General features: G+C 44.8%; 1 protein-coding gene across 3 annotated transcripts in view; it reads right to left on the bottom strand.

Moving 5' to 3' along the window:
• Window positions 1-24,374, bottom strand: part of LOC146869374 (solute carrier family 12 member 6-like) — a 720,118-nt gene that overhangs the window by 194,449 nt on the left and 501,295 nt on the right. For all 3 annotated transcript variants that reach the window (XM_085599658.1, XM_085599660.1, XM_085599655.1), the window contains 2 exons: window positions 23,303-23,471; window positions 14,378-14,573 (listed from right to left, as the gene is read on the bottom strand). In XM_085599658.1, the coding sequence (XP_085455784.1) occupies window positions 14,378-14,573; window positions 23,303-23,471 (365 nt within the window). The remainder of the gene's footprint in view (window positions 1-14,377; window positions 14,574-23,302; window positions 23,472-24,374) is intronic.

Below are 24,374 nucleotides of genomic sequence, written 5' to 3'. Positions count from 1 at the left end.
AAATATACCTTACCGTACCATGGCAAGCCACAGCTCGGCTGCAAGACTTGATACTGCTCGCCACGGCGGCAAGCAAGGAGGAGACCTCAACTTAGAGGAGCCTGTGTCCCGGCCTGACGCGCTGACAAGACGCTGTCATCCCTGCTCGCAGAGAATCCAGCTTTTAGTGTTCTGACTCCCTTCGCAGGGTGTTAGAGTTTGAGAACCGGATAGATATTCTAACCTCTCTCATTCTTAAGGTATGGAGCTGACAAGAACCTAGAGGGACTCTTGCCATATAAACCTGGCATACAAACTATAGCATACCATACTATAAAATACAGCACCTACTTCTTACCTTGTCCTACACTTAGGTACACTGGGGTAGAACTAGTTAGAGAACGCATCGTATGGGTACTCGCATTTTTAGCCTATGTTATTTGTGTATATCAATATATGTGTCATAGCTAAAAGATAATGCTAGCGCAGTATTTTTTCTTTCTACTGTTTATGCTGTACATAATATATCTGGCATACTGTCTTATGATTGTAACAGCACATATCTCTTACACGAGAAATAAGACTGCTCAATAAACCCTTTTATTGAAACGCCCGTCTACCCTTTCTGTGTAAGCTCTGCAGAAACTAAGCATGCACGATTAGCTGAGTGAAACTGTTATCTATTGTTTCCACGATTCTGAGAGTGTTCCGATTCTAAAGGGAAACAAAGTTGTCATGTTTATGCGGTTGCCAGAAACTACTCCCTTCTTGTTTCACAAGGAGTTTCTAGTGGCCTCTGAGTTAGCTGGCACACAAAGAAATTAAGTTTAATATACGCGATAGGGGCATACTGACCTTAGAATATGCCAAAACTATAGTGTATATTATTCCAATGCGCAGAGCTTATTAGGGAAATAGGACCTACACTACAGATCATGTCAGGAACTGTATCAGGACAGAAGTCCAAAAGATGTTGGATTTGGGAGTTATTGAACCCTCAGATAGCCCTTGGGCTAGTCCAGTAGTCCTGGTGCCTAAACCTCACACCAAAGATGGTAAGAGAGAGATGAGGTTTTGTGTGGATTACAGGGATCTCAATGCAGTCACTAGGACTGATGCCCATCCCATCCCAAGGGCAGATGAGCTGATAGATACTTTGGCCTCAGCCAAGTTTCTAAGCACATTTGACTTGACAGCTGGCTACTGGCAGATCAGACTTGCTGATGATGCAAAGCCAAAGACAACATTTGCTACCCCTAGTGGGCACTATCAGTTTGTGGTGATGCCCTTTGGTTTGAAGAATGCACCTGCCACTTTCCAAAGGTTGGTGAACAAAGTCCTTACAGGCCTAGAAGACTATAGTGCAGCATATCTAGATGATATTGCTGTCTTTAGCTCCACCTGGTCCACCTGAGGAATGTTTTGGAGGCCCTGCAAAAAGCAGGCCTAACTATCAAGGCTACTAAGTGCCAGATAGGGCAGTCAGGTTTTACACCTGGGCCACCTTGTAGGTGGAGGCCAGGTTCAACCATTGCAGAGTAAAATCCAGACCATAATGGAATGGGTTGCTCCCACTACCCAGACTCAGGTGAGAGCCTTCTTAGGCCTGACTGGGTATTACAGAAGATTTGTAAAAGGTTATGGATCCATTGTGACTCCCTTGAATGACCTTACTTCCAAGAAAATGCCCAAAAAGGTTCAGTGGACAGTTAGCTGTCAAAAGGCATTTGATGACCTGAAGCAGGCCATGTGCACTGCTCCCATTCTGCAAAGTCCTGATTACTCCAAAAAGTTCATTGTGCAAACAGAAGCATCTGAGTTGGGGGTAGGGGCTGTACTGTCACAGTTGAATAAAGAGGGTCAGGATCAGCCAGTAGCTTTCATAAGCAGAAGGCTGACCCCCAGAGAGAAACGTTGGTCAGCCATTGAGAGGGTGGCCTTTGCTGTGGTTTGGGCTCTGAAGAAGTTGAGACCATACTTGTTTGGTACTCACTTCATTTTTCAGACAGACCATAAGCCCCTCTTATGGCTAAAACAGATGAAGGGTGAAATCCCCAAACTTTTACGGTGGTCCATTTCCATTCAGGGGATGGACTATACAGTGAAACATAGACCTGGGGGTAACCATGCCAATGCAGATGGACTCTCCAGATATTTCCACTTAGAACATGAAGACTCAACTGGTCAATGTTAGTTTAATGTCCCTGCGTTTGGGGGGGTGGCCGGTTGTGTAGGAGAATAGAATCTGCTTCTTATGGTTACCCCCACTTTTTGCTGATGTTTCACTGTTTTTCGACTTTAGTCTGGCTGGGTCCCTGCTATTCAGGACCCCAGCCTAGCTGCTTCCTCTCTAAATTGATTCCTTGTACCTTAGGTACACCACAGATTGGATTCTGGGGTTCCCTTATAAGTCCCTAGTATATGGTATACTATGTACCCAGGGCATAGGTACCCCAGAGGCCTACCATGGGCTGCAGCATGTATTATGCCACCCCTGGGAAGCCCTCCAAAATGACACCACAGGTCTGCTATTGCAGCCTGGGTAAGGTGGTGCAGGCACCCCTTACTGAGGTATAGGTTCACTATATCTCACCTATCACTGCACATATAAACCTATCAGTCACCCCATGGAAGGCCTTATCAATCCTGAAGGCAGGGTGCTTGGTTTTGTGTGAGAGGGTGCCCATGCATGAGCAGAGCCCCTCTGCAGCCTTCGGAATCTCTTCTCCGGGGTGGTCTGTGATGCAGCCTGACCATATACTCTTAAGTGCATTATAAACCAATGGTAAATGCTAACTTTGGACTGGCTGCACGGAAACATGTCGTTTTTGGTGTCAAACACCTTGGAATCCTACCCCCACACCAGTAACTGGTGTGGGAGTACGATCCCACCCTTCTAGAGGAAGAGACATGACCGCACCGGTATACCCGGTACCAGCTAACCGAGCCCTGGCAACACAAAATGGATGCTGCCAGCCGCAGACACGGGTCTGGCCTCCTGCTGCTGACCGAAACTCCGGCAGGGGAAGCCTGGACAATAGGTTTTCTGTCACAGGGAGGTGTTACCACCTCCCAGACAGGCCTTAGTGGATTAGGGCTGGGTGGGAGCACTCCAGGAGTGCTTTGAAGTCTGCACTGGGGCCACATTTGGTGTCCCTGTGCATAGTCCAGCTCAAACCAGTTGCAGGGGCTACCAGCCCCTGCTCTGGCGCGAAACTGGACAAAGGAAATGGGTGTAGCCACCCCTCTTTCCAAACCCTCCCATAGATAGGTCCCTAGAGTAAGTCCTCCCCTTCCTTGGGTATAAAGAAGGAACCCCTGTCCTTAGGACTTTAGATTACACCTGGACGAAACTCTGCTACAGAAATCCCGGAATTTCGACGATGTACACGACTAGATGACTGAAGAATCTCCCTTGAAGAAAAGGAGTTAATCTTCTGCTTGGCAGGCACCAAAGACGCATCTGACCAGTCTGCATCTCCGAAGCTCCCGCCGGATGCTGAAGACTTTGCAGCCCAGGAGTTGGGTTTCCAGACTTCCCAGAGGCTGACCCGAGTCCCCAGCAAAGCTGAGACCTGTAGCCCTCGTGGGTACCGTGGAACCAGAACCCCTGGACACCGCACACTTTTGCAAGGGCATCAGATTCTAAACGTCCTTTGAGGCTGTGTATTGGGTTACTTGTAGCCCAGACCCCGAGCACCTTTTCCACCGAAGATTGCTGGCCTACACTCCATGAGTGTTCCGTGAGCCTGCCCTTTGTGTGTTCGCTCGAGGCTCCTGCGTGATCCCTGGTCCGTCGACTGGTGGAACCTGTGAAGGCAACTCTGACTTCAATTGGGCTTCCCTGGTTGCTCCAGATGTGCCCTGACTCTCCATCGCTTGGGGAGTCCCCAGGACCTTGCTGGTCCGCACCGAAGCATTTCTTCTCTTTCTGCGTGGGTTGCTGTTGCCAAGGCTTGTTGTGTCCAATCCGGGCACCGACGCTGCAGCACTCGACATCCTTTGTGGGTCAGCTCGAATCCAGCTCCTGGTCGTCCTCGACGCCCCCTGGTCCTCGTGGCTGGAGAGTCAAGCTTCCCCTCTTCTCACCTGAAGCACCCGACATCGGTGGGCATTCGTCTATCGTGCCCCTGGTCACTGGCAAGTGACCCAGAGTCTGTCCCCTCTGCTTTCGGGCTCTTCACATCTTCGATCCAGGCTTGGATCTCTTCGGACACTTCTCTTCCCGGCATCAGCACTTTTCAGTCTCCTGCCATTGAAAACAACGGCGCGACGCGACACCATTTGACACCTATGCACCCGGCTTCCCTGGGTGAGGTAACATAAGTACTCCGGTCCTCCCGTGGGTGTTGGCCCTAGAACCATCTAAGTCCAAAAGGGTTTGTTCCTAGTCCACCTCTAAGTGTCCTTAAACTTTACAATTCTAACCGCGACTTTCCCCATAGAAGCTAACGGGAGCTCGCGGCTGTGTTCTCACACTGCACACGGCCCTCGTGGGTGCCCTGTGTCATTACCTTGGGTGGTTCCTTGGGGTCCCAGTGATTCTACAGGCTCTAGGCCTTGTTTCTAGTTAAGTCGTGGTTCTTATACCACTTTCTTAGTATATGGTTTGGCCCGCCACTAGGGCCTAACGTGTATTGTGCTACTGTAATATTTGAAGTGTAACTTATGTGTTTTTGCCTCTAGCCCCATAAAGAGACTAGAGGGGTGTGTTTAGTAATAAATACATATATTTTATAAATATATATACCTGGTGTGGTCTCCTTTCATTTAGCCACTCAAGAGATTATAGACTAGTAAAACAAGCTGCTTTACATTCCTTCAAGACTTCGCCTGAAGGCTGCTCTCCATAGCTACCACTAGGATAGCTTTCAATAAAGGTTGTCTTTAACCTATCATCAATAAGGGGTTGTTTGGACTGGTGGAAGGTGCCCACTATAACTAGTGGACAGCATATACCAGACCAACTTCTCACAGCCATTAATGTATGTTAAAAACTTTTTAAACACAGCAATGGCTCTGACATAACCGGACCAGGCTGCAAGATTTTATGTTAGAGGATTTGCCTACGGGCATGCGGAGGCAGTTGCTTTGATATGCTTTGGGTGAAGTCAATGCCTTGGAAAATTCAAAAGGTGGGGAATTGATTAGAAGTATCCATCAGAAAAGCTTATCAACAAGGGGAAGTGAGAAACTTTTAATTCAGTAGCAAGGGTCTTGACAAGGAACAAGCGAATGTGCTCCTTCTGCATTGTAAGAATCTTCACTGAAGTAATTCACAATAGAATTGTCCCGCCCACATGCCGGTTTCTGGAACACATTTTTATCAAAAATATTTACACATAAATGGTAAAAATCTTATATATGTAAATGCATATCCCTGCACAGCAGTGTATTTAAGGATGTGTTTACTAAATTTTGGATGTTTTTCTTCTTTGAAAATGAGTTCCGATTGAAAGCATTAATACATAAAACAACTTTACAGCATCACTATCACATTGCAGTTGTATGTACCCTTAAAACAAGCATTTGCAATGCAATCGGTCTCGCCTTTGGGACCTTATAGGTATTTATCCATACAGCCAAAGACTAAATAAAATCAATAACAAAAATAGCTAATTAAACCTTACTGATGAAAGATTTCTGCTTTAGGAAAGGATACTCTTACCACAAAACTGTAGAGTACCAACACTATTGACTTCAGAAAGATGGCCTGACAGGATTCCATCCTGTGTCCTACCTGTTAAAACAGGTTATAATAGGAAACAGATTATAACAGGAGACCTGTGACATGCAGATTACACCTTCAGTAGTGAGCAGTTAGCTTTTTTGCCAATGGACCAAAACAGTAGTGATCATTTGGAATACAATGGCCCTCTATGTTGGGGCTCACACTTCCAATTGCTAAAATAATACAGTTGGTTCCTTATGGATTATTTTTATTGAGCATCAAGTGGACTTTGGTAATTTCAAAATCTCACTGGTATCTTCGCGCCTACAATATCTATTAACACACCTTAGACCAATATTCTTACTTTGCTACATCTTCATTGTTGTTTTAAAGCGACATTGACGATACTAGATTGTTAGAAATGGGGGTCTCTGGTTGGCAGTGGATGGCCACCGTACAAGCAGGGACCCTTCTTTCTAAGTCAGAGTGAAGGGCTGCACCCCCTTGACAACCCCTGCTCCACCCTGTGGTAACGTAGCACGAGCAGTTGGCTAATCTCAGAGGCAATGTGTAAAGCGTTGATGATCATACACAGCAAATACAGTGAGGAACACTACAAATGGACACAACACAGGTAGTTATCAAAGGAAATAGTTATATTTATAGAGACTTATCACAAGAACAAATAACGAGGCAATCACAATACTGTACAAAAGTAGTTCTCTCAGGATGCTGCAAAAATAGTTCCAAGGGGTAAGGTACAGTTCAGTTCAGGACAGTGGTCTCTGCGTCCCCTCTACTCACAGTTCTGAGATGTTGACAAATAATCCACAAGAAATGTCGCTCCGGCGGGTTAGCGATGTTTTTCCTCACGCTCTGGTCACGGCCGCTCCCTAACAGGGGTTAGCGACGATTTTCCTTGCGCTCAGCCGCTGTAGCGATGATTTTCTGGTCGCAAACGTGCGGGGCGATGATCAGGCCAGCGAGCCTTCAGCGGCAGCGATGTGACGATTTTCCTCACGCTCAGCAGTTGCAGCAATGATTTTCTTCACGCTCAGTAGTTGCAGCGATGATTTTCTGGCCGCAAACGTGCGGGGCGATGATCAGACCAGCGAGCCATCTGCGGCAGCGATGCGACGATTTTCTTCACGCTCAGCAGTTGCAGCGATGATTTTCTTCACGCTCAGCAGTTGCAGCGATGATTTTCTGGCCGCAAACATGCGGGCGATGATCAGGCCAGCCAGCCTTCAGCAGCAGCGTTGCGTCGATTTTCTTCACGCTCAGCAAGTGCAGCGATGATTTTTTTAGGCTTTAGCGATAATTTTGAGGCTTTAGCGACGAAATGAAGTCTACTGGTCCAGAGTAGTATCCGTTTACAAACAGTAACTCTTGTCATCACACCCACTTCCATTCTTACTTTTAATAATTTGGAATGCCACTGACAAGACCGATGCAGCTGGAAATATAGATCTTTGGGATTAAGCGCTTGCTGAGAGATCTGTACATAACCCCATTTCACAGGCCTGAATCCCGACAGGGCAGGCTCAGGCTTTCATCTTTCAGAGGCTGATACAATGAACACCTGCACTTCGCAGGCGCAAACGGGTACTCTAAATAGTGAGTACCGTCACTTGCATTTATCCATTTAGAGCAGTCAGTAACACCCTTTTCAGTGTGCCAGGTAGCGCTAAAGCTCTGGTCTCAGGCGCTATGTATGTGACATAGGACGGTTCTCTTGCGCGTGATGGAGGACTGCTCCTTCTCTGTATAGGCATCAAATCTGGAGACCATGGTGAGCCGAGGACACCCCTCACGTGGAATAAATATCCTGTCTGCAGATGAAGTTAGAGGGTATACCCACCTCTGTTTGCTGTAAAGTGTGCAGCTCGGCTGAGGCAAAAGCAGTGTGAGCGTCAGAGAGGTTTAATTTGACGAGTGTTCGACTGTGCAGAGGGTCCAAAAGACGTACATAGACCCAATTATTTCTACACAATCAGCAAAGCTAGGGAATGCCTCTGGAAAGGAGACAGAGTGGAGCTGCAAAACAGCATGAAGAGGAGAGATAGAAGCAAGGTCAGCGTAGGGCCACGATTGTACAGCGGGATATACACAACGTAATAAACAAGTAACTGCAGAATCAAAATGAAAAAGGCTGCAACAGTGGGAATGCATTCAAAAGCCCAGGAAATGTGTCCACTCTTCCGTGTATCCCCCCCATAGCGCAGGCCGGTACACCTCCTCCCCCTGCAGCCCTCCACCCTTGGCCTACACCCTTGCTGACCACCCTCCCACTCCGTAAAGCCCCCATGCACTAACATCCGTGACTCACCCTCCAGCAGCCGGGTGATGAGACTGTCCACGTTTAGTTTTCCTTCGACCATTTTGGGGCTCTCAACCCTGTTTCCGGGCCTCCCTCCGCACCAAACTAAAAACAGCAGCAGAGCAGCGCTAGCGTGCTGGCTCAATCTCCACCTGAAACAAGACTTCCGGAGCAACAGAGGGTTCTTTTCCGGTACACTACGGCTTCGTCAGGCACTATTTTAAAACAAGCATTTGCAATGCAATACGACACGCATTCACGCGAGAAGTAAAAAAGCAAGAACGGGAGTGGAGGGGTGATTGGGGGGGGCGAGAAGTGACGAACTGCAGGAGGGGGGAGTGGGGGAGACAGAGCATAAAATAATGTTTGAGTAAAGGGGCCAATAGCCTCGGATGTGTACAAATTACGCCATGGCCGTCAGGAGGAGGGACTAACAAGTAGAAAACCAGTGAGAAGGCAGCATTTAGGCTCTAAGCCAAACAAAAAGATGGGCAGAGAGTGGGTGGAGCTTATGCAAAGCGTCCCCACTTTAGTATATACTACATGCCTCGCAAAGCGAGGAGCGCATGCGCTGCAACGCTAGTCGAGACCTAAAAATGAAGGGAAGAATAACGAACTTCGTAAAGATAAAAAATTAGGAAACTATTCCTTTAAGGAGTTAGCAGCTTCCCAATCTCATCATGCCTCGTACTGACAGTTGCCGTAGACCACCAGTTCTTTTGGTAGTGTTTTACCTGGAGATTCTAGGGACATTTTCCAAACTTCAGCATTTAGTTTCAAGCCAGTGTGTAGAACTAGGACTGCAAGTAACATTTCCGTCTGCACTACACAATCTTCATTGAAAGCCAAACATTAGAATAGCAAGCTCATAACAGAACTCCAAAACTTGAAGATACCAGAAAACTGAGACAAGATCTGAAAATATTGATAATGTAAGGAGAAACAGTTTACCCGGATTCAATGCAGAAAGGATTGCATGGAATACTTTATGGAATCTGACTTCCAGGTCACAGTCTTGCAAAATTCTGATATGGGGACATTATTTAACCAAGCAGTTGTAGCTACTCCACCCTTTGTTCAATAAGCTTTAGACTTACTTGATAATGAGTGGTTAACTAACTGGTATCATTCATTATACTCTCAAGGAGTAAACTGCTTGGATGTTAACAAGCCCTTTTGTTTTTGGCCACAGTTAAACACCTGAGGTCTTTCTACTTTCCTTAGGCTTGTCCAAGTAAAACTGCGAGACTTGTCTTATGTCTAATGGCTGTAACAACGGATTTTTTTAAAGTACTGGTGAGAAGGTAGACTGATCAAAGTGGAAATCTAAAACTACTTTTGTTAGAAAAGAAGGGGGCGATCTCATAGTCACTATCGGAATTTAGCACTGTGTAAGGTTCTTGGGCAGAAACGGCTTGGATCTCACTCACCGAAATCATGGCAATAAAATAAGGTCTATTCACTGATAGATGCTGCAAAGAAACTTTAAGTGTAGGCTCAAAATGAACATTAAGTTTGCAAGTAGACCGCACTCAATTTGTGCCACTGTTTGACAATGCTCAGAACCAGTACTTAGCGCTTATTGCCAGCACTTATTTCTGAAACTCCACTGCAGGTGGTGTTGTCTATTGTTCAGCAGAGCATATCAGTTTAACAATAAATGTAAATATTAAACATTTCTAGAGTGTCCAGGCAATTCTTACACGTTTGTGTGGCTTGGCATTGTCCACAAAGTGTCATATGTAGGAGTGTGATACTTAATAAGGAGTGTTCATATTGAAATTTGGCAGAGGTGGCCGGTCCAGTTGGTAGTGCAGGGTGCAGTGACATCCTGACAAATACATTGTGCCAGGCACTTATTTTTGTTGTTGTTTTGCAAATTAAGCAGTGCAAATGGGTGCAGGTGTCCAAATTGGATGGCTAACTTTTCTTTAAGCCCTTAATGACTGGCGTTGTGAATAATTAATTCTGCATCAGTGCCTTTCCATAAGCAGTAATAGCTGCCAACTGTACCTTAATCAGTGAAAACTGAAGTTCAGACTTGGCCAGCTGCAGTGTAGGTAGGACAGTGGTTATTCCGTTTGACAGGATAGGGGGACAATGCCCTTATGTTGGCACCATAGATAGAAACATTTCCATTTAAGAACACAAATGGCTCTTGTAGTAAATTCCTTCTCTTCATTAAACATGCCCTGCTGGTCTTTGGGCAGATTCCACATTGAATGTATTCAAGAACAATGCTGTGAAATTCAAGGGTTCCAGATTTGGATGGTGTACTTTGCACTGACACTTGGACAAAAGATTGGGTTTGCACAGTAGACTAGATTTTTCAGAAAGATTAACTATGTTAGAGTACCAATACTGCCAGTCTGGTAAATCAGATCAGGATCATCATTGTTTTCACCTGTCTGACTTTCAGTAGAGTGGTAGGTGTTAGAGGAATTGGGGAGAAGTGTATTGCAAACTTACTGACCTAAAAGGACAATTCCCACATAGCCTGGCAGTGGGATCCTAGATGCATCTGGGAATTTGGTGTTTTCTGTAATTGCAAACAGGTCCTTTTGCTGTACTCCCCACTGCGCAAAACTGTCTCTTAGAACGTTGCTGTTGTTGTGGTTATTTTCATACAATCCGCTTAGTGCGTGTACCTAACTGTTTTATGCTCCTTGGAGATGCATCGCCTTTATCATTAAGCCTCTCCGGATTAACAACTTATTTATTGCATGTGCTTCTCTTGACAAAATTATGGATCTGGTTCCCCCCAGTATGTTGAGGTAATACATGGTGGTTTTATTGTTCATTCAAATTTTGTCTGTTGTCAGAGAAGGGAGAATCAAAGGGCTCAACTAAAACAGAGCTCTAACATGTTCATATGGCAACGAGTTTCCTTCTGTGACCAGATGCTCTGAACTTTTAGACTGTCCAGCTGTGCTCCCCAGCCAATCAATGATGCATTCATGACTACTGATTTTGTTGGGGGATGATAATGGAAGTGGACTTCCTAAAGGGGATTCCACTGAACAGTCACTATGCTAGAGACTGTAGGACCTCTTTAGCTAGATTAAGTCAGTCTTCCAACGAATCCCACTTTTGACTCCCCTGATCGCCCAAATCTGTTGTAGTGGGTCTATCTAAAATCTGTCAGCTGGGATTATGAATGCGGATGAAGCCAAGGAAGCCAGAACAGAAGAGATTGACAGAACATATGCTCTCCAATGGCGGAAACACTTTTCCTTGCATGGTGTCGAGTGCAGGCCAAGTATGTAATTTTCTTAACAGGTACTGATTGCTGTAGAGTGACTTGCAGACCCAAACTGTTGAGGAGTTTCAGGGCTGTTTGAAAATCCTGTATCACCCTCTGCTGGTTGCTTGCCTTGATTACCCAATCATACGGGCATGAACATATCTAAAAGGTCTGCTTTTCTTTAGATGTGCTGCAACCACTGCCATGCATTCCAAAAAAGGTTCTTGGAATATAACTTTAACCCGAAGGGACTAACTTTCTATAGGTGATGAATTTGGTCCACTACAAATTTCAGAAACTTTCTGAAGTTGTTGCCGAAGTGAATGTCAAAATATGCATCCTGTAAATCCACACCACACGTCCAATCTCCTTTGTTCATTTATGCAAAAATTTGGCAAAATGCAGAATATTTCTTTCTTGAGATATTGGTAGACTTTTCTGTGCTCCAAGGTCGGCCTGTTGGTCTTTTTGAGCACTAAAAAATACCTCAAGTAGACGCCTTTGACTTTTTCACAATGCATATTTCAGTCTCTTTTTTTGAAGGCGGAGTAGAAACTTGGGGGCCTTCTTTGGTGGAAATGATGGAGTTGTCTTGAAACGTAGAGCATAACCATTTTACACAAAAGTAAGAACCCCTTTGTCTTTGGATATACGCTGCCATCCTTTGAGATATGTTCTCACAGTAAAGGGACAAGGAGAAGGGGAAAGAAATGGGAAAGTCATTGGCAGGAGTTGCAATGGTACTTATGCCCAAACTCTGGGTGATGTTGCTGCAACCTTGTACTCTGATAAGACCAGCATGGTTGGTACCTTTGTCACTGCTGAGGCTTACTATTGATGTTGCGAATTCCAAAAAGGGGGTTTAACCTTCTCAGCCAGGTACAGATGGTAACTCCTTTCCTTATACTTGTACTGGGCTTCGAAGAATTTTAATTTTTCTTCCACAGCACCACCGCTTTCAGTGTTTCTGCCTCGCACAGCATCCTCTATATCGCCTCATCTGTTAGAGGCCAGACGAGAAGCAAGCTTGTAAAGTACATTCAATATCTTCATTTGTGCATCATGTTTTAAGGAAGTTAGCCTCAACCCAGATGTTCTTCATAGTGGTAACCCCCGATAGTACTCGAATGCAGCCACATTCACTGCATCAAGGGAGAAACCTATTACCTTGTTAAACCGCATACAACCTTGGCTAATTACCTCCATGTAGCCTTAACGTCCATCTTAAGGCAGGTCATCTGCAAACATGCTTATCGTTTCACACTGGTCACAACGCCTTCCTAGACTGAATGGGTGCCCAGTTATAGAGATGTTGCAGCAGTCCTGCAGATTTTATGCTGTAAGGTGTCCAGGCATTCGCTCTCTCTGAGGCTGCATTGTGCTTTCCGAAGCCAATACGTGCGGTTTCCTCACCGCTGAAAACAACCATAGAATCAGGTTTAAGATTGGTAAGGCTAAGGTGGGTCACATTGCATGCCTTAAATGTCTTTAAAAGTTGAGGTGCTGCTGTCTTTATGGCCGTTGGTGAAAGGAACGTTAGGTCAGCAAGCTCTTTGAAGCCTGGGAGTAGTGGCAGTAAGGATCTGGGCTGAGCTTTCTGCTGGGAAGTCTCAACTACAACACAGGCAATACTTTGTGGTACTTTGAATGGCATATCCAGGTTTGCTATTTAGAGTAACAGTAGATCCTGGAAGGTGTTAATATTGTCTATCAGTGATACAATAGACAACAAGCCTGGAGCAGGGATATGAGTGTAGGTATCGGAATAGGTTGCAGTATCCAAATATTGTGACGGTGAAGGGAATTGTGGTCTTCTCTTCTTCCGAGGTGGTTGATCTTGTGGTATGTGGTAAACTGATAGGACCAGTCTGAGGTGACAAAGCTTTAGGTGTGGTCCAGGTGTGATCTAAGGTGTAGGAGGGACGATGTTTGTGGGCACCACAACACCTGTGGAGGTAGAGGCAAAACTGGTGATTGCACTGGATCATCATTACGTATGACAATGATCGGGGTTACTTGGATGGGCTGGAGAAACTACTAGACAAGGAGAAGTTGATGGTAATCTTCTTGAAGTCAAACTCTTGTGCTTCAATGTTTATGTTCTCAGTCGAATATCTGAAAGCCAAATGCCTCAACAGCAAAAGATATCGGTGACGCCAAATGGTGGGTCTTCTTCAATGTCTAAAAAATGTCCTTTTTCTAAGGGCAAGCATGTAGGAAGCATGCCCATCTTCAACAATAGCTTCTTGGAAGTTTTCCTCAATGGTGTCCTCAACATTGATTGGATGCAAGGTCTATACCTGTAGCAGCAATGCTTCTTGTGTCTCCTCCTCTCCCTGGATCTCTCTCTGAGGGGGTTCTTAGGGACTGCGAGCTCTGAACCAACTGATGGAGCACATTCAATTATGCCTCCCGCACTTCCTTTATCAGGTGGTCCTCCAGTCTGTCTTTAGGGCGGATACCCTCATGATCCTTCAAAGTTTTTTTTGTCATTTTTGGTAGAAACACATTCCTGCAGAGTGTGGGAATTGGAGAGGCTTAATCACACAAAGTGCAAGAGGATCATTTGGTGCACTTGACAAACAGAGATGGAATGAATGCCAAACTCTGTGGAGAAAATGTGGAAAAAGATGGAAAGATCTACAGATTGTTAATCAAAAAAATCTATGGCCTAAGGAAGACGTTGAGTGAGGGCAAAAACTTGGAAAAAAAGACTTTTTTAGTCAAAATATAAGGCATGATGTAACTGGGAAACTCCTTAAGGGAGCATTGCCTTAATTGTTGGCCAGAGTTCAGCCTGTCTGTTTTTGCCTTCATTTCAGAATTTTTTTCAGGGCTCAAAGGGCAGCGAGGTTGTAGTTACTCTCCAATGTTATGTATTAATGTTTTCAATTAGACCTCATTATAAAAGAAGAAAACACCAGAATTAGCTAAACCCAGTCTTGGACAGGCTGCATTACATGGTTATGCGTTTAAATTCATGCGATAGAACCATTTATTTTGATTTTTATAATTTTGGTAGAAAGTGTTCCAGAATCTGACGGCTAGGTGGGACCAGAATTCTTGATTGGGTGTACCAGCAGGAGAGCTCACAAAAGGAGTGATATAGGGCAAAAGTCATTCAGTGTTCTACACACCAATGTCAATATAGAAGAATACCTACTGATAAAGGTTTTGTAGGCTCTGGTATCCTCGTTTTGTCTCCATGCATTGGGCCAGCCCATGAGCACTGTATTGTGCTTCATACCGCCCAGACCGCAGGACTGGATGAGATGTGAGAGGCCGTCTCGCAACTTCTGTGCAACCACCAGCTGGACGAAACCCTTCGTTTTTTCCTTCTCCATAACATACTTGATTGTCTGAAACAAATCATATGGGATAAACATGTTAGGAAAGCTTGGAAGGAATTAGCTACTTACTTGTAACTCCAGTTTTCCTGCATTGCTGAAATCATTCCTCGTTGTTAGCCTGGAAATCGCTAGTAAATTTAAATAGCATCAAACAGTGTTAAAATGGCCATAGGCCTCAATATACTGTTTGTTTAGTAGAGCGTCCACCTTATTTAAAACAGCCAATGAGCTGAAACTGCTGAGCTCTCTTACTCCCTCAAGAGCCCATCATGGTTCAGATTATGTGAAGAGTACACATCATAATAGTGAGCCTTATTCTAAGGAGGAGGAAAGGTTGCATTTAAACATATGAAAGATATCAACGATGGAAAACTGGAGTTACAGGTAAGTAACTCATTTTTTTCCTTGAGCATTGGATCTTTCATATATTCATATGCTTGAATCCGGATAGCCAGCAGTACATAACATTTCAATAAAGAGGGAAGCTGCCTTACCTTATTCATGTAGGTTAAGTAGAACTGCCTGTTCCACTGCTGAGTTGGTTGCTTCATTCATTTGTAGGTAGTAATGCCTGCTAAAGGCTTGCCTGCTTTTCCATGTGGCTGCACAGTAAATGTTCTGTAAAGACACTCCCAGCATACACTGCAGCTTGCAGCTGTTTTGCCATTGTTTTGGTAGAGTGTGACCTCACTCCACCCAGGAGTGGATGCTTTCTATTGTTGTGAGAGAAGGTGATGACGATGGACAGCCAAATTACAATGCCTTTTCCTGGACAGAAGAATGAGACAAATAATTCATCTGAAGAAAGCAAGTCCTTGGTTTTATTTATGCCGAACCTGATGCACCTACGAAGATCCAGCAAGTGGAAGGATCTCTCAGCAGAAGTAGACTGATGAGAGAATAAAGATCTTAGGATGACAGATTGATTCAAGTGAGCATTTGTTAGGAGCTTTGGTATGAATTTTGGGTTGCTCTGTAAAATCACCTTGTCTTTGGTGAAGCAAAGAAAGGGTGAAAGACTGTTGATTCTCCTACTCTGCTTACTGTGGTGAGAGAAAGTAGGGCAGCCTTCTACGAGAGGAATTTCAGGTGCATTCTATATTTGGGTTCAAAAGAGACAGCAGGAGTTGGCTCACAACAGGTGTTGGCCTCCAAGGAACTGGAGGACGTCTGACTGTAGAAAGGCACTAAAGTGACCTTTCATTAACTGCTTTAAAATTCTCTGTTAGAAATTAGATGAGGAGTTTTTCCATCCTACGGAATCTTGTGATGGATGCCAAGTGAAGGATGAATAATTGAGAAGCTCTTGGCTAGCCCTAGCAAGTACGATAGCACCTGATAGGGCCGCATGGAAAGCGGGACAAGGCCCTTCATTTTGCACCACTCGCTAAGTCTTTTCCACTTCGCATTGTAGGCCTTAGCTGTAGATGATGTAGGTGCCCTCGCTAAGGTGTCTCATATGCTTAAAGGGTTAGTCATATGGACATACTTCAAGTGGTCAGGAAACATGTAGTCAATCTCAGTGGCTTCGAGTTGCACTGAAGAATCTGTCTGTTGTGTATGGAGGGAAGCCTGGGGAGATTTTTCAACTCGATTGGCAGGTATGAGGACAGCCTCAGCAGGTCGTAGTTCCAAAACAGACTAGACCTTGCTGAGACAACTGGAATCAGGTAACAGTGATCGACTTTTACCTTCCTCAGTACCCAGGGAATAAGGTTAAATGGAGGAAAATCGTAAGCAAACACGTTTTTGACCATGTCTTCGAAATGGCGTTGTCCTCAGGCCACTGCAGATGGAGCCTGCTGCCGTAGTACTAGTGCTTCTTGTTTTCCATGATGGAGAACAGATCTATGGTTAGCTGAACCTATTTCCCAGATGTATTCTACTTAGTCTGGGTGAATTCTCATTTCTGGAAATATGAAACGGCATAGCGGAGGACCATCTGCCTGGTTGTTTTGGTATTCCGGAAAACATTCTTCCTTATAGCTTACCTCAATGATGATGGCCTATTCCCACAATAGCTGTGCCTTTTCTGACAGTGAACAGGGCCTTATTCCTTTGCAATGCAGTACATAGAGGTTGTCTTGGCCATCCATATCAACACTGCTTGTTTTGTTAACCTTGGAAGGAACGACTGCAAACTAGTCTGAAGGTCCATAATTCCAGAATGTTAATGTGGGGTTCTTTCTCCACCACTAACTAGAGGCCTCTATTGGACAGCTGCATGTGTGACCCCAATCCATCTGGTGAAGCATCTGTTGTCATCATTATTCTGGTCTTGAAGGTTGATCTTATTTGAGATTTGATTGAAGTCTTCACCACAACAGGGGTCGGTTGAGCCGTCTTTTGACTTTCACTTTGTCGCTCCATGATCTAGTATCCTGCTATCACTGGAGATACAGATCCTTATCAATAGTCATAAAAGGTACTTGTATATCCTCACAGGCCCTATTTGCTTGGAGCAAAATGCCTTTGCCATAATCTAAAGTGTTGTAACTATTTCTTACAAGAGGAAAACCTTCCCCAGTTGTGGGTCCAAAATTACCCGTAAGAATTGTAATCTTTTCACGTGATAGATGGAGGATTTCTCTGTATTCTGGGTCAGTCTAGTTCTTGGAACAGGTTCGCATAGGTGGCTGTGGAGGCACAAGCCTCTTCCTTTGGTGGAGCCATGACAAGCCAGTTGCCCAAGTACAGGTATACTTGGTGACCTTGCCTTTGAAAGAAGGCAGCTATCAACACCGCACATTTAGTAAGATCTGAGGTGCAGACTACAGACCAAATGGAAGCTCCCTATGTTGACAGTTCTGCTACTCCGCTGAAAACCTCAGGTTCAGCCTATGATTTGAATGTAGAAGGACGTGAAAAATATGCATCTTCAAAATGCATGGATGTCAGGTAGTTCCATTCCTGAAGCATCAAGAGTTCTTTGAGGGTTACTATTTGGATTGTTTTTTCAGAAACATGTTCAAAGTTCACAGGTCCAGTATTGACCTCCACTGGCTTGAATTGTTTTTGACCAGAAATAATCTGGAGCAGAATCTGTGATTTCTCTGGAACTTTGGAACGTTTTTTATTTCTCCTATCAGGAGAGCCAGGACCAACTCTTGTTAAAGCTCCAACTGGTGCAGACAATGTTTGTTCCTTTCTGGGTGGAAGGGCAAGTGTTTTTTGTATAAACTCCAGCGATGAAAATCAAGCTCTCTTCTGGTTGTCCTGGGAGCATAGTCGGAAAACTCCCTTTTTCTTCACTGATATTTTGCCATAGCATTGGCTCTGATCTGTGACTATAGAGTAGCCAGATCTTCCTTAGATTCTGTGTTAGGGGAAGCCAAGTCTGTAGGTTTGAGATCTCCTTGAGCCATGAATAGTAGCAGAGGCAGGGCAACTCCGAGGAAGCATGCTGTGTTCCTGTCCCGCCAGCCCAAGAATACTGCTCCTGTGAGCTGCCGAAAGTCTAAACTGGAAACATCCATTGCTGTGTCGATAATGATGGCCAATATATTTACATCCTCCTTGATAATGGCATTAGCCTCTTCTCCCCCCTCCTACAGGATGTGGTTGAGGGTGAAAGATTGAGGGTGTAAGATTGTGCCACATCTGGGGATCATTTCATCCGACGATGGCCAAGTCATTTGCAGATTTTATGGATGTCGCAAACATAGAGCTGACCCTGCAACTTTTGTTGTTCATGTGCCTGCCATCCCTGTCTAGAGGTGCTGAAGCTGAGTGACAGATTTTTGATCTACACTGGTCCTCCGCCTCAATGACCAAGTCAGGTTTTAGGTGGGCAGTTAAACACAATGACAAAGAAAGTCGTGCCCAGTACTTATTTTCAATGTGTATAATTCTCTGCACAGTGCTGATGTATGCATTGGTTTTACACACTTCGACCAGTCGTATTCCAGTATCGGAATGGATCTTGTTTTCAGAGTTTCTTTGAAATCATATAGAAAACATTGCTGCTCCACAGAGCCCAAGGGAAGATCAAACTTTTTTGCTGCTCTTTCTAGCAGGTTGTGAAAGTGGGTGATGTTATGTTGAGGTAAATCAAGTTGTGTAGGTGATTTGTCACCTTCCTTAGAAAGGATGTAGACCACCCACTCATTGTCATGTCCATCTTCGCCCAAAACATATCTTGCATGCAATAAGAGTAAGATGTGGGGGCAGATGTATTATGTTCCGCTAGGTTCTGGTAGAATGGGGCCTAGAAATTGATCTGGCCCCATGGGAAAAGGCAGGGGCAAGAAGAGCAGTTTTACTGGTTGCAGAGGAGGTGTTGGCATTCAGGGAGGAGGGGGTGGTGGCACTGGCTTATTAAATAATAATCCTGTATGTGGTTGAGAATGAGGCTGCTGTGCTGTCCAGCCTCTTGGATTCCCTATCTATTGGGGTGGTAGGGAATGCACAAAGATTTACATGGGAGGTAGAAGTTTGGACCACCAACCTCTCCAAGGTATGGTGTTGTGTGAAGAAATTGGCATCCCCAGGGGCAGGGCAGTCACGGCAGGCAATTGTCCTGTTCACAAGAGGCTCGGAGCTGGGCTTGGACCATGTCACAGGCAAGGTGTCTGTAAGGGCTTAATTAAATGGGGGTCACTCCCAGCTGAAGAACATCTCGCAAGATGTTAGTCTTGGCTACCACAGAGGGACAGCTAAGGTCCAGGACCTCGGCTACTCTTCTTACCACCATTGGAAAGGACGCTCCCTCCTCTGTAACCACGGTAGGGTGAGAAAGCATGGCAGTATCCGAAGAAGTAGAAAGACCATTAACTTCCACCAAGTCCGCACACCAGTCCATGTTTGGGTCAAAAGGCTCAATGAAAAGTTGAATAGGGCGGTTGCACTCACAGGTAAATTGTGGTTAATCTGGTAATCTCCGTGTAAATGTTTTGGTGCTAGTGAGACCACCTCCTAATCGTAGAGGTGTGGTTCGAACTGAGAGAATACGCGTCTCTGGGAAAGACGTCCTCACAATAGCACTCAATAGCGGAAGAGCCGCTCTAAGAAAGTGATATAAGTGATATTTCTTAGTTCTTTGCTTTTTAATTCATATTAGCTTCATATGATCATTATCGTAGTACTTTTTGGTTCATACTGACATTTAGTGGATTCAGACCACAAGAGTAATGTACTACACTATATCCATCATGTAATGTTGAGCCAATTTTTTACAGATGTCCCCGATGCATTTCGGGACAAGCCCTTCGTCAGGGGGAATTCCGCTGTCCTGTATTCCGACAGCTGCGCTTCCAAAAGTCTTCCTCGTTTACCAGGAAGACTTTGGGGACATCTGTAAAAAATTGGCTCAACATTACATGATGGATATAGTGTAGTACATTACTCTTGTGGTCTGAATCCACTAAATGTCAGTATGAACCAAAAAGTACTACGATAATGATCATATGAAGCTAATATGAATTAAAAAGCAAAGAACTAAGAAATATCACTTATATCACTTTCTTAGAGCGGCTCTTCCGCTATTGAGTGCTATTGTGAGGACGTCTTTCCCAGAGACGCGTATTCTCTTGGGTCAAAAGGCTGGCATTCTTCAGAGTCCAGAGACTTCCCCCCCAATCCTTCCTGAGTGCCAGGCCATAGGAATAGAGCTCCAGCTCCGACCTGGAAGGCATGGCTCCAGTCAGCACCAGAGTCTGCATTGGATGACGTTCCTCTGGCTCTGTGTCGGTGTCGGGGATCAGAATGGGGACAGTGCCGTTGGTGAGTATCGGCATTGGCACTGGGGAAGGTCGAGGTGGTACAACCGGCGTCATTCTAGATCCATACATGGATCCTAGGGGTTCGAATGGTGCTGGGATGGAACCGCCAGCATTGATCAAGCAGGGGTCCCTCCTCCACCTGCGGGCCCCGAAGGCACGCTAGCGGTGGTGGGCCACTCAAATATGAGGTGCATGACCCCATAAAACTACTTAATTTGAGCAGGGGGTCATACAGCTCCTGAAAACTCGAGGAGGGGCGAAGCCAGCCCAGGCGCTGGCTCAATCGCAGAGCTAAACCTCGAATGTCGACTCTCCTTCGTCTCGCCTGCAGACGGACGAGATGAAGTCGAAGACCTCTTCGACTTCTTGCTCTTCTTCTTGAGGTAGGACTTACCAGAGTGATCTGAGGACTTCGAAGGCAATGAAGATCTTGGGTTCTGCAACCAATCCAGAGACCTTCCTCTCGACTGGGATCCAGACTTTTGGGCATTGCACGCTGAACCATCAGGAGCTTGAAGGACTGCTCCCTCTGGGCCTTCGGATTCATTGCACAACAGTCAAAGCAGGTCTTCACATCATGGTTGAGTTTGAGGAACCTGAGACGAGCAAGGTGGAGGTCCATCACCAGCATGATAGGTGACAGGTGCTGCAGGACTTGAAGTCGGACTTTCGAGATGACATCCCTGTCACACCAGGAGAAGATTCTCTCAAAAGAGTTTGGCAAAGGTGGAAAATAAGCTAGTCAAAAAGTGAATAGCGGGTAGATCTATTCGTAACTGCGATGACTGGAAGGGAAAGAAAAGAGCTGATGTCTGCAGCCTGGGGTGGCGCCTGTATAGGCACCACACATCACTACAGGTGTGGACATTGCCAATAAAGCCAGACGGAGCCGATCGATGCCACTCCCAGCAGACAGGGGTACTGCTCATGAAACTTTCCCAGATCCAGACTGACGCCTGGGGATAATTTTAAGGTAAGGATTCTGCAGCTAAAAGTCTTGATCAGATTACATCTCACAGTCTGATGACAGGATCAATGACAGAAGAAATCCGAGCTATGGTGGCCTCTAGTGAGAAAATTAAACCTCAACACTTCCAACTCATTGGCCGAAATTCAGGTGGGTTCAAATGATGTGCATATGCTACTGAAAACACTGTTGTTCAGGCTGAAGGCTGTTTTAGCATTGTTTGCTTCTATTTAAAATTACTGGCGATTCAGAGCCTTATGATGGGGAATGGTTCACGCACGTCAATTTATGAAAGATCCAATGCAGAAGAAATATAAGGTATTTATATTAAGAACAACACCCCCACAGGGGAACTTAGTAAAGGTATTAAGCATCAGTGAAGTAGTGTGGGAATGTACTAGTAGGGAGAAACAATGACCCATATTAAGCCATTAACTAGGGGTGAGGGAGTAATTTTCCACTCACATAGATAGATGGAGGAATAAAACGCTATACTGTGGTAGATGCACTTACCTCCTGGATGTAACAAAGAAATCCTCCAAACTGATCTTGTCGCACACTAAAAACTTTCTCCTAAATGCACACATTTTACATGCTCACTTCTCTTCCCCTATAGTAATTTATTTTGCTTCATTTGATTTGATTTATAGACTTATAAAGCGCAATGTATGCCCGAGGGCGTCTGGGCGCTAGAGTAGGTAGGAGTACTGAACTATTTGGTGGTCCTAGGAATTTGGCGTTTCAGTTGGCAAATAGCCAAGTTTTCAATAGCTTTCTAAATGACATGAGTGATGTGCTGTTTTTTATCTGAATCGGTAGGCTGTTCCAGGTTTTCACTGTTCCTAACAGGAAACTTCTGCCTCCCCAACAGGCCTGCTTGTACTTGGGGATTGACAGTAATTGCGAATGACCTGACCTTAGATTTCCGGTTGGTATATATCTTTGGAGATGTGTTCTTATATACAAAGGTCCTCTGCCCTGTAGGGCCTTATATGCTAGGCATTGTGACTTGAATTTAATTCTCTTTTCCACTGGAAGCCAATGGAGGTCTCTCAACCGATGGGAAACTGGTTCGTATTTGGGTATATCTAAAATTAATCTTGCTGCTGCATTCTGCATTCGCTGAAGCTTCAGTAGGAGTTGAGACTGTAACCCCACATATAGCGCGTTGCCGTAATCCAGTCTTGAAAGGGCCAATGCTGTGACCAATGTCTTCAATGCATCTTTAGGGATGAACGGGCTGATTTTCCTGATCATTTTCAGGATGCCACAAAAAGTTGAGGCAAGTTTGTTGATCTGACATTCAAATGTCAGTTTTTCATCGAATATTACCCCCAGGTTTCTAACATTTGGGACTGGAGTAGGGCATTCACCCATATTAACTGGCCACCATCTTGGGGACCAGAAAGAGGTGTTTGCCCCTAATAGTAGTACCTCGGTTTTTTCACCGTTCAATTTAAGGCAGTTTTTCTGCATCCAAGTGTTTATCTGTGACATACAGATATGGAATTGATCGGGTGTGTCATTGATGTTATTTGAGATTGATACCACCACCTGGGTGTCGTCGGCGTATGATATCACTGAAAAACCACATTGCCTGATGATTGCTTCTCAAAGATCCCTTCTTCCTTCTTCCTATTAGGCTACATTCCTTTTAATAAACTTGCTGTTCCAACCCTTCAAGTTACACCATGCTCTTTTCCAATAAGTCTGCCCTTAAACTCAGAATGCTGGTTCTGTTGTTGGAAGCTAACAGATGAGGAAAATGTGTGCCCCTCTCAACACAACTTCCCCATTGACGAGGAGCCAAGCTCTGCATATCTTATCCAATTATAGTAGCAATTCACTAGTATGATCTCAAACGTTGCCTCTTTCTATCGTTATTGACCACCATCATTGAAGATTCCGAGAGAAAGTTGGTGCCAAAGAAGATGTCATACCCAATGACATTTAAAATAACTAAGTATCAATAATGTAGTTGCTTCTTTAGGATATCGCACCCCGCTGCAAAAAAACGTCATAAGAGACATGGGGTCCCTATGACAACTGACCTGCTCAGCTGCCAGGAATTCTCCATAGTTCTCCAGGAAGTTGCCTACAAGAACAGAGGCGACAATAGTGAGCCCTTTTCCTGCCTTGAGCTGAGAGGCAAAAGTCAGCAGACGAGGGTGCTTCACGTGGAGGTCCTCATCCAGCTTCAGCATCACCAGGAGTTGCGGCCTGCAGGGGTAAGGCAGGGATGGGTAAATAGAGAACTGATTTAGATAGCTCCTGGATGCGATAAACAGATTAGGGACATTTTTATATGTTTGTGAGGATAAATACACTCCGCAAATCGCCCGTTTTACATTGAAAGGTTCACAGCAATAGGAAGGATCTTTAGATCTAAAGCAAGCACCACAAATAAAGCTACTCAAACAGATTCTATAGTCTTGCAATTGACCTAAAAGCGGTCACAAGTGATGATATAATTGTGAGCACATACACTCCGGGTTTTCCATGGGCTCCGACCACCCGCCCACGTCTTCGAGGCCTTCTGCATCATAATAGTCAATGATGGAACACCACCTTACCTGGCATCCAAAATAAAGACATCTAGAGAACACCACAAAACATGCAGCACCAGCATCAGTCGATGGTTAAATATCTGCAAATGCAGTAAAAAGTAGTATGCCATGCCATTCACCACACCTCAGGGGTACAAAATGACATCCTAGCTAAGTATTCCAGGACCAATCCATCCTCTGCAGCAGAAACCAGCTGAAGATCCTGCTCTTTCAAGCATTCCTGAACAACAAGTTCTTGATCACCAAATTATCTGAAGAACTGCCCGTCCTGTCTTCTATGCCTGCCCACTCCTCAACGGGACCCCTGCTAATGAATGCTCACCGACCTACACCACCACTATAGTTAGGTTTATGCTCACTAAATTCACATATATACATATACAAAGTGCATTTAACTTTATTGAATATTCTCTGCACATAAGTTGAAGGCCTACCTTTGTGAATGATTCTTTGATACCTGCAGTGGATCCTCATTTTTTTAAATTATAATTTGTAATAGTGCCTCTAGGTCAAACCATTGCAATTAAACGTGAGGTCTCTTTCAAGATATCATATT

This window comes from Triturus cristatus, chromosome 1_1 (assembly GCF_964204655.1).
Source record: "Triturus cristatus chromosome 1_1, aTriCri1.1, whole genome shotgun sequence".
NCBI classification, from domain to species: domain Eukaryota; kingdom Metazoa; phylum Chordata; class Amphibia; order Caudata; family Salamandridae; genus Triturus; species Triturus cristatus.
The sequence above is the reverse complement of the archived record's forward strand: the minus strand, read 5'-3'. Positions and strand labels throughout refer to the sequence as shown.